General features: G+C 31.5%; 1 protein-coding gene across 1 annotated transcript; it reads left to right on the top strand.

The window, feature by feature from the left end:
- The first annotated feature begins 2155 nt into the window (after window positions 1-2155).
- Window positions 2156-2512, top strand: LOC145096126 (uncharacterized). The gene has a single exon (XM_079033896.1). The coding sequence runs from the start codon at window positions 2156-2158 to the stop codon at window positions 2510-2512; it is 357 nt and encodes a 118-aa protein (XP_078890022.1).
- Window positions 2513-9982: the final 7470 nt, after the last annotated feature.

Genomic DNA, 9982 nt, shown 5'->3' with positions numbered 1-9982 from the left:
ATTAAGTTCTATGTCAAATGAATCGGAGATCGAGAAACCAAATACTAGACAAATTATTCCATAGAATTGTCAGCATGATATCTAACAGAGGACTGTACGATCCCTTATCTAAAAGACAAGATTGATTAGATCAAAGTTTGACAACGTCTTTGAGAGCTACGATTGCAAATCGAATTGTACTTGTGCATATAGTTACTAGACTTATCCAAGTGGGAGACTATTGGAATAGTGTCTAAGGCTACAACTATATTGGGCAAGTATTTGACCCGATTGTGCATGGTCCTTTTGGGTTACCTTCACCATAGCAACTTGACAGGATGATTTATTATGAGAGAATAAATATTATTAATATATTATGAGAATAATATAAGGAATAATAATATTCTTATTTGATTAATATAAGTCATAAAATTAATTAGAATTAATTTGGTGACTTAAAGAGATTAATTAAATAAGAGGGTATAAACTGTCAATTGTTTGATAGTTACACTTTGGGCTGTAAATCCTTCATGGATAGGGTTGGACGATTTCTAGGGCTTGGGATAAGCCACAAATCTTCCAAGGGCTTATCTTGGAAAGGATTTGGATTGTTTTGAGAAAAAGTTATCCAATTAGGGTTTAAGGGTGAAACCCTAGGAGCCTTACAAGTATAAATAGACCCTTGGGGTAAGGGGAATCGGCACCTCTGAAAAAGCAAAGAAACCCTGGCCGATTTCTTCCCTCTCCTCTCTCTCAAATAATCCTCTTGCTAGTTGGTGTTTGTAAGCCATTAGAGGAGTGACATTTGTGACTCTAAAGCTCCAAGAACAAGAAGATCAAAGAAGTGTTTCAAGGTAAGCTTCTAACTCTGATTTTGTATTGTTCTTATACTCTATTAGCCATTAGAAGTCTTGGATCCAATGCATGTTTAATTAGAGAAACCTAGGTCCAAGCATTAGGGTTTGTATGTGCACATAGGAATGTTCATATGGCTAAAACCCATCACAAAACCCCTAAATTAGGGTTTCACCTCTGCCAGCCTACTCGTCGAGTTGAGGGCTCTCAACTCGTCGAGTAGGTTACTTAAAACCCGCGTCCCATCTGATCTCTACTCGACGAGTTTGGGGCTTCCAACTTGTCAAGTTTCTCTATAGAAACGAATAATTATAATTTAAATATATACTAGGAATCCGCCGTTACACCATCATTGATAGTCTTTGCAAGGACAACATGGTAGATGATGCTTTAAATCTCTTCAAAGAAATGGTCTTCCAAAAAGCTATTGGTTTCTAAGACCGGATGGAGCCATGTGTGGGAAGGGATACGCGGGGAAATAGGTGGGGGGTGAGGTTGTCGCGTTCTCACTCCTATTCCGATTGGTGTTTAATTTTTTTTGTTCCAACGGTTATATAATTTTAATATATATATATATATATATATATATATATATATATATATATTCCATTCCTCCACTATAAATACCACAACACCCAACATTTTTTTAACCCGTACCTTCTTACTCTCTCTCCAAAAAATAGTAATCAAAACGTCATCATCTTCATCATTCGATTCGATGGCTCAAGAGGAGGCTAAGTTTATTGGTTCCGTCATGGCAAAAATGGTTGTATACTTTGAAAACCGACAAGGCGAAACATCACATACATGATCTAAACTAAGAAACTCATCGTTGCGTAGAAATCACGAAGCCGGACACGATCGTCTTATAGAAGACTGCTTTTCAGATGACGCCATCTATGTTGTAAAGTTTCGACGTCAGTCCCGGATGAGGAAGAAACTATTCTTACATATTGTTGGCGATTTAGAAGGTCGTTTTCCATATTTCCAATGGAAAATGGATGCGAGATGGATAAAAGGTTTCTCTCCAATTCAAAAATGCACGGGTGCAATTCTTTAGTTAGCATACGACATGGGTGCAGACAAATGGGACGAGTATTTGAGGATGTCAGAGCGTACCGTGCGGGAGTGTGTGTACAAGTTTTGCAAAACGATTTGTTTGGTTTATGGGCAACGGTATTTGCGCTAACCAAATATGAACGATATCCACTAATTGTTCACGGTGCATGAAGGCAAGCATGGATTCCCTGGAATGATATGTAGTATCGATTGCATGCATTGTAGTTGGTCATTATGCCCCAACGTATAACGTGGTCAGTACATGAGAGGCAACCACAAAGAGTTGAAGATAATTCTAGAGACTATCGCATCACATGATCTTTGGATATGGCATGCATTCTTTGGTCCACCTGGTGCAAACAATGACATCAATGTGCTAGACCAGTCGCCGGTATTCAACGATATCTACCTTGGAAAGTCGCACGATGTACCTTTTCAAGCAAATGGGGTAGCATATAATCGTGGATACTATCTTACTGACGGTATACATCATCCCTTGTCAGTTTTTGTGAAATCGTTTACATGTCCTAACAACCCGAAAAGGAAAAAGTTTAAAGAGGCACAAGAGTCAGCTAGGAAGAATGTGGAGCAAACATTTGGTGTACTTAAAAGGCGTTGACAAGTACTAGCAGTCGGGGCAAGGTCATATGAAGTGAAAAGGTTACAACACGTAATGTATGCATATATCATTTTGCATAATATGATTCTTGAAGACGAATGAAGAGCGATATGTTGGTACAACGAAAATGAAGTTTTGCCAAATGTCGAAGGAGTAGCCGTTGGTACACAAGAGTATAGGACAAATAGAAGAGAAGCACACAATCACGACATTCATCACACCTTTCGTGCTGATTTGGTGGAGCACTTTATAAGGCTCATATTCAGCCGCTGATAGAGTATTGTCACGATGATTTGTTTGACGAATCAGATGAGGATCTGATATGTTCATCAAGAGCGAAGATTCCGATAACGAGATTGACGTTCATGAGAATGATGAAGACGATGAGGTCGATGACAAGGACGATGATTCCGAGTGACGTATTTTGTTTTGTTTTTTTTTTTTTTTTAATTAGGATATTAATTATGCTTTCTACTTATTTAAATATTAGATTTAATGTAATTTTTATTTTAATTAATGAAATGCTTTTCATTTTTAATTAATTTTATGTTTATCATTAATTTAAAAATTATAAATTATAAAAATGAATTAATTTTATTTAAAAAAAAACAAATAGTGAGAGAAACTTCCACCAATTCATTGGGTTTTAGTGAGAAAAAAAAAGTGAGGAAAGGATGACGTGACAGGGAAAAAAATGATGGAAACTTCCCCTCTTGCGTTCTAAGGGTATGCAATATGCTTTTTCCCATCCTTGGTTTGGAATTTTGTTATGATCCAGTTGTATGTATCAGCACATATCAAGGTTACCATTGCGGTGACTTGTTTTTCGGTGTAATCTACTTACTTTTTTTTTTAATATCATATTAATGTTCAACTTAACATTAAATATTTGTAGCCAGTTTATCATCAATTTTTTTCTCCAAAGTGAACGTCTTCAATTCTGATTTCGATTCAACCCTATATACATTCTTTGTCGGATCTTAAGTCAAGTGTTTTTAAGGTGGTAATTGATGATGTTTATAGCTCCACCTGTTTTAGCCACTTCTATCTGCTATTAAAATTGGTGATTATGGTCTGTTATGTTGTACACGGTTGCTCTGATTCACTATGTTCAAGTTAGGTGGCTCACAATAAATTTAAATGTCCCAAATGATGGTTTATTTTCTCTAATTTGCCAACCTTTACCTTGTGTAGTAAAGAAACACCATTGAAGTCTATGTGATGATTAAAAGAAGAATAAATCATTTGACACTTATTAGACGTGTATATCTGTAACAAAAAAAGATATACAATTTGTCATGGCGTATTACAGTCAAATAATTGTTTAATTACTATTTTGAATAAATGATGAGAGTGATAGTCTGATAGAGGATTACCATTATAATCCTTTGAATGATTTATTGTTTATTTAAATATGATGATTTGATAATTGTTTTGAATATAAATTAAATTTCCAATCAAAAAGGCTAAAAACAAAATAATACAAGTATTGTTAAAATTTATTTAACATGTATTATTAATATACATCGATTTTATTTGATAAAACTTCTCGATTAATGTTATATATTTAACAAATATTCAAATGATTTTAATAATTTCTTATTTTTCAATAATAATCTAACAATCATAATAGGTACAAAATAAGTAAGCATAAATAGTAATACAAACACTTATTTGTGTTATCCCAACAAAACATGGAAAACATATATCATATGTGTCAATCACAACCATTTTCTTCTATAGCACCCAAAAAATGGGTGCCCAGAAATTTTGTTCATGTTAAACAAAAAAGGATATCAGATCTAAGATATCAACCGCTTCGATTTGATATTATTTTATTTCTACAGATATGGTTAACATGAAGAACTACGAAGTAAGAATAGCAATATATATATATATATATATATATATATATATATATATATATATATATATATATATATATATATAGAGAGAGAGAGAGAGAGAGAGAGAGAGAGAGAGAGACAGCGCACTAATAAGTAATAACAAGAGAGAGATAGATAAAAAAAATTATACCGAAAGAATAACTCAATACTCTAACATTATGATTTATCATAATCTTATGTCAAAATTCTTTTAATAAGTCAAAGGTATTGTATATTAGTTAGATAATGGTCAAATAACCTACTCTTTTCTCAAGAAGAAAGCACATGTTGATAAGTGGGTCATCAAATTCATGTACTTCTACTTCCTTTATTGCGGTAGTTTTCTATGTAATGACAATAACATAAACGTAATGAAATATCCTTCTTTTAGTTTCATCGAGATGTACGTAAGGCTTCCATCAGCAAGTGAAAAGCACTTGTTAGCTAAGTTGCACGGAAACGGATACGGCAACGGGAAACGGATACGGAACGGAAACGGGAAACGGCAAAACTCAAAAATTCAAGATACGGATACGGCAAAGATACGGCAATATAAAAATATTAAAAAACATATATATATATATATATATATATATATATATATATATATATATATATATATATATATATATATATATATATATATATATATATATATATATATATATATATAAGAAATTCCAAAATGTAAAGTGTAAATTGAATTTTTTCTTGTTCAATTGTTCTTGATCGTCGACAGGAAGGTGCCCAACAGCGCAAGGCAGTAAACGACTTTGAATATAATTATCATGGGAGGCAACGATCGTTAATAGTTGTAGGGTAATTATAGCCCTTTGCTCCATTAGCCTATTTAGATTTAAAAAGCCCATGTAAAAAAAAAAAAATAAATAGGAAACTTTTTAGAAACTTAACCTGAAACGTTTCTGGATTTGCTGATACGTCCAGGAAACGTTTCACTGCTGTTTCTCCCACGTATCCGTTTCCCCCAAGTATCTGATACGGGTACGACGCCCTAACTACCGTTTCCATGCATCATAGCTTGTTAGTGATTTGGATAAAAAACATATGAGGTTTTAAGTTTGTGGCAAGTTGTATGTTTGGTTTGAATATGAATTACAAGAATATTCATGGAAAGTAAGACACTTTTTGTTGCTTTTTGATACCTAGGCTAAATTACTATGTTAACAATTAGGAAAACAATTTTTTATAGATTGGCATACCCTGATAGGACCAATGAAGACTATAAAGCTACCGCAATGACCAAGTTTCTGGAATCGAAGTCATAGGAACCACATTAACAACCAATGCTCGCGACCATTATATATCGTATAAAATATTTCTAAATTTGGTAGTTACAAACAAAGATCTAATAGATCTAATTAATGATATCCTTATCTGTATATGTTCTAGCGAATATGTATCACTTGAATAAATTTTTTAATCAAATTTCCAAATTTTAGATATTCTTTTATAATACTAAGAGGGTGTTTGGATAGGGAAAAAAATCACAGCTTATTGCTTATTGCTTATTTTCACCACAATAAACTAATTTAAGTGTTTGGATAGGATGCTTAAAAAATTAGCTTATTGCGGTGGGAATAAGCTAAATAAGCTGATTTTAATAAGCAAGGGGGGTAATGCTTATTGCTTATTGCTTATTGCTTATTAGTCATTTTACTCATATAAGCTGTTTTGTTTGCCAAACACTTCAAATGCTTATTGCTTATTGTTTATTCCCACCGCAATAAACTAATCCAAACACATTTTAAAAAAATGCTTATTCCCACCACAATAAACAATAAGCAATAAGCTAATTAAGCTAAAAATGCATTTATCCAAACACCCTCTAAGACGAGATATTTGATCAATTGTTTTGCAACACGCAATGGATGATAATACCAAATTGCACGCCATCCATAATTTTATAAAAGATCATTTTACATATAAGATCAAATAACATTTGTGACATTCTAATCAATTAATAGTTTTTATAAGTTGTAGTTGATAAAAATGCCAACAAAAACAATAGAGGTTGCCAAAAATGAGTAGGTTCGACGAGTTTGATAACATGTCAAAAGTCAAAATCCGTCGTCGGGATGGATTAGATTGAGTTGCATTTGCTTTTCTTTTCCTAAATTATCTAAACATAAATCATAAAAAAAAAAAAAAAAAAAAAAAAAAAAAAAAATGAAACTATTACACAAGTTCTGAAATATGTAAACACACCAAAATAATAGATATAACAAAGAATAATAATACATAATAATACTAAATTAAATCCAACTAACACGTTGTAATAACCTTAGATTGACGCTTCAAGTCATGAAATACTCCTCTTACATATTAGACAAGTTAATGGTGCGTTTAGTTGCAGAAAAATGGGTCATTTTCCGAAAAAAATTTCCAAGAAAAATGAGAATTTTGAAAACGCGTTTAGTTCGTCTATTTTTTCTAAATTTTTCACGGAAAATGAATATTTTCTATTTTCTAAAATTATAAAGAGGTTGGAAATTTTTGGAAAACTGATAAATCATTGTTTTCCACATTTTTCTAATTTCAAAATTTTTCTAAAATATAAACACACACCCACTCCCACCCCATCCATCTCTACCTACCCACATCTTAACACCACCACCCACACACACATACATACCCACCCACCCACCCACACACACACCAACCTACAAACATACCCACCCACAAACACACACACATACATACCCACCAACACACACACCCACCCACAAACACACACACACACATACATACCCACCAATGCACCCACAAACATACTCACACACATACCCACCCACACACAAACCCACACCTATCCCCACCCTCACTGACACACACACCCACACACATAAACCCACACCTACCCCACAAACACAAAAACACACACTCGCACCCCCACCCACCCAACAACACCACCACAATCACCGACTTACCATCACCATCACCACCACCACCACCACCACCGCTGCCGCCGCCATCACCACCACTGACACAATTGTCGTCGCCACCACCATCGTCTGTCATCACAACCACCGCCGCCGACCCGCTACCGTCACCGCCCCCACCCACACCTTACCACCGCTACCATTTTCTAAAAATTAAAACCGATAGAAAAATACACATCTAAACACGTTTTCTAATTTTCTGAAACTGAAAATGAAAAATGAATAAGTTTAACTAAACGCGTTTTCTAAATTTTTCAATGAAAAATGAAAACGGAAAACGAAAATCGAAATGGAAAAACAAAAAATGGAAAATGAAAATTGTTTTTCCGTAACTAAACACAACCTAAGTTTCTTACTTACTTCGTTACGAAAAATGTTACGATTCTAATTGTTTTCAGAAAAACTACATATTTCCGCATATTAATTTATAAGTATTATGTTATAAATGACTATAATTATAAATTATATAAGAAACATAATAACCATAAAATAAACTATTATTATTATTTATTCGCTTTTAATCCAGTAAACATTCATTTATGTACAAATATAAAACAAGCGTCATTTAGTTTACCAGAAGACTCATTTTTCGTATTGGGAAAATGACTTGTAAGGATAACGAAGTATTAGAGTTGTACAAAAAATACCATTGAATTTTTTTTTTGTACACATATCACTAATCAACTATAGCTTTTGTACACATATGACCATTAAACTTCACTTTTGTTCAAAAAATACCATTATGTTACCAGTAATAGTAGGTCACTGACCACGTGGCATGCCATGTGGCTGCTGACGTGAATTTTACTGTATATTATGTACACATTATACCATTAAACTATTTTTTGTACATATTATACCATTATTTTTTTTTGTACATTTTACCATTAAATTTTTTGCACACATTTTACCATTAATCTTATATAATTCATTCAAAAAATATCATTTCAATAAATTTTATAATATTAATTGTAAGATGTGTACAAAAAAAGTTTAATGGTAAAATGTGTACAAAAAAAAGTTTAATGGTATAATGTGTACAAAAAATAGTTTAATGATATAATGTGTACATAAAAAACAGTAAAATCCACGTCAGCAACCATATGGCATGCCACGTGGCATGCTACGTAGCTAATGACCTATTATTATCGGTAATATAATGGTATTTTTTGAACAAATGTGAAGTTTAATGGTCGTATATGTAAAGAAGTTATAGTTTATTGGTGATGTGTGTACAAAAAAAAATTCAATGGTATTTTTTGTACAAGTCTAACACTTTGTTACCCTTACAAGTCATTTTTGGTCAATTGGAATAAAATATTTGATTTTTTCGCCGTTTTTCAAATTATTTAAGTGGTATTTGTTTTCATTTAGAAACTCTTCCAATCTTCCTATTCTAATAAAAGAATAAGTTTAATTTCCTATTGACAAGTGGCATACAATTAGAACTTTTCATTAATGTTATATATCACCTATCATTAATTATTCATTTCAAATTTCAAATTTTAAATTTCTACTTTAATTAAATTAAATTAATAATTGATTATCCATTTCAAATTTTAATTTTTAAATTTCTCATTTTAATTACATTAAATAGATAATTGATTCATCATTTTAAATTTTCTCACTCTAATTATATTAAATTCATAACATTATATTAAAAAATAAAATAAAATTAATATAGATTATACGATGGGGAAATCTTCATAAAAGTCCCAATATTTACGGAAAAGTTACACTTTAGTCCTAAGATTTTTTTTTTGAACGAAAAAGTCCCGAAAACCGGCAAAAATTTATAGTTTGACCCTTTTGACCGGTTGAAACCGGTACCAAATTAATTTGGGACTATTTCGTAAACTAATCCAAAATATTGGGACTTTTCTGTAAACAAAAAATATTAGGATTTTTCTGTAAACAAAAATATTAGGACTTTTCTACAAACAGAACCATTATTATTATTATTATTATTATTATTATTATTAAAGAAATATAAATAAGAATACTATTTTTTGAACTTGTTAGTATTAATATTATTACTAATACATATAAATGAATTTAAGTGAAAAAAAAATAATATTAATGACATTGTTTAAGGGTGAATGTGGAGGAGATGTTGATGCTTTTAGCATTGAAATCATAAATGTTTGCTTGTATATTTTTACTTTGTTATGGTCATTTCACATTTGTTGTTATTGTTTTCAATTCAGAATAATAATACGTAACAATTTAAAAGAAGTTACATATTTGTAAAATTATTTATAAATAGTTTAAGCTAGAAGGATTTCTCACTTTGTATATAAAAATGTTTAAGGTGGATGGATTATTTTTCAAATTCAACAGATCCACTACAAACATCTACATAGGTAGCCCATATCAAAATTCAAAAATATTAATTACAATATCTTGTTTAATAAAAAGTAATAGGACATGTTTTTTGGATTAATACTTTTGAATTTTGATTAACACTTTTGAATTATTCCTATTACTTTTTATTAAACAAAATATTGTTATTAATAATTTTGAATTTTGATATGGGTAACCTATGCAGATGTTTGTAGTGGATTTGTTGGATTTGGAAAGTAATTCTTCTACCTTAAACAATTTTATATATAAAGTGAGATTAA

Source organism: Lactuca serriola, chromosome 3, assembly GCF_051521515.1.
Source record: "Lactuca serriola cultivar US96UC23 chromosome 3, Lser_US96UC23_V15, whole genome shotgun sequence".
Classification (NCBI taxonomy): Eukaryota; Viridiplantae; Streptophyta; class Magnoliopsida; order Asterales; family Asteraceae; genus Lactuca; species Lactuca serriola.
Note: the sequence above shows the minus strand (reverse complement) of the source record. Positions and strands in the feature narration are given on the sequence as shown.

Coding starts and splice junctions, on each gene's coding strand:
- LOC145096126 (XM_079033896.1), top strand. CDS start 2,156: ATGAGAGGCAACCACAAAGAGTTGAAGATAATTCTAGAGACTATCGCA.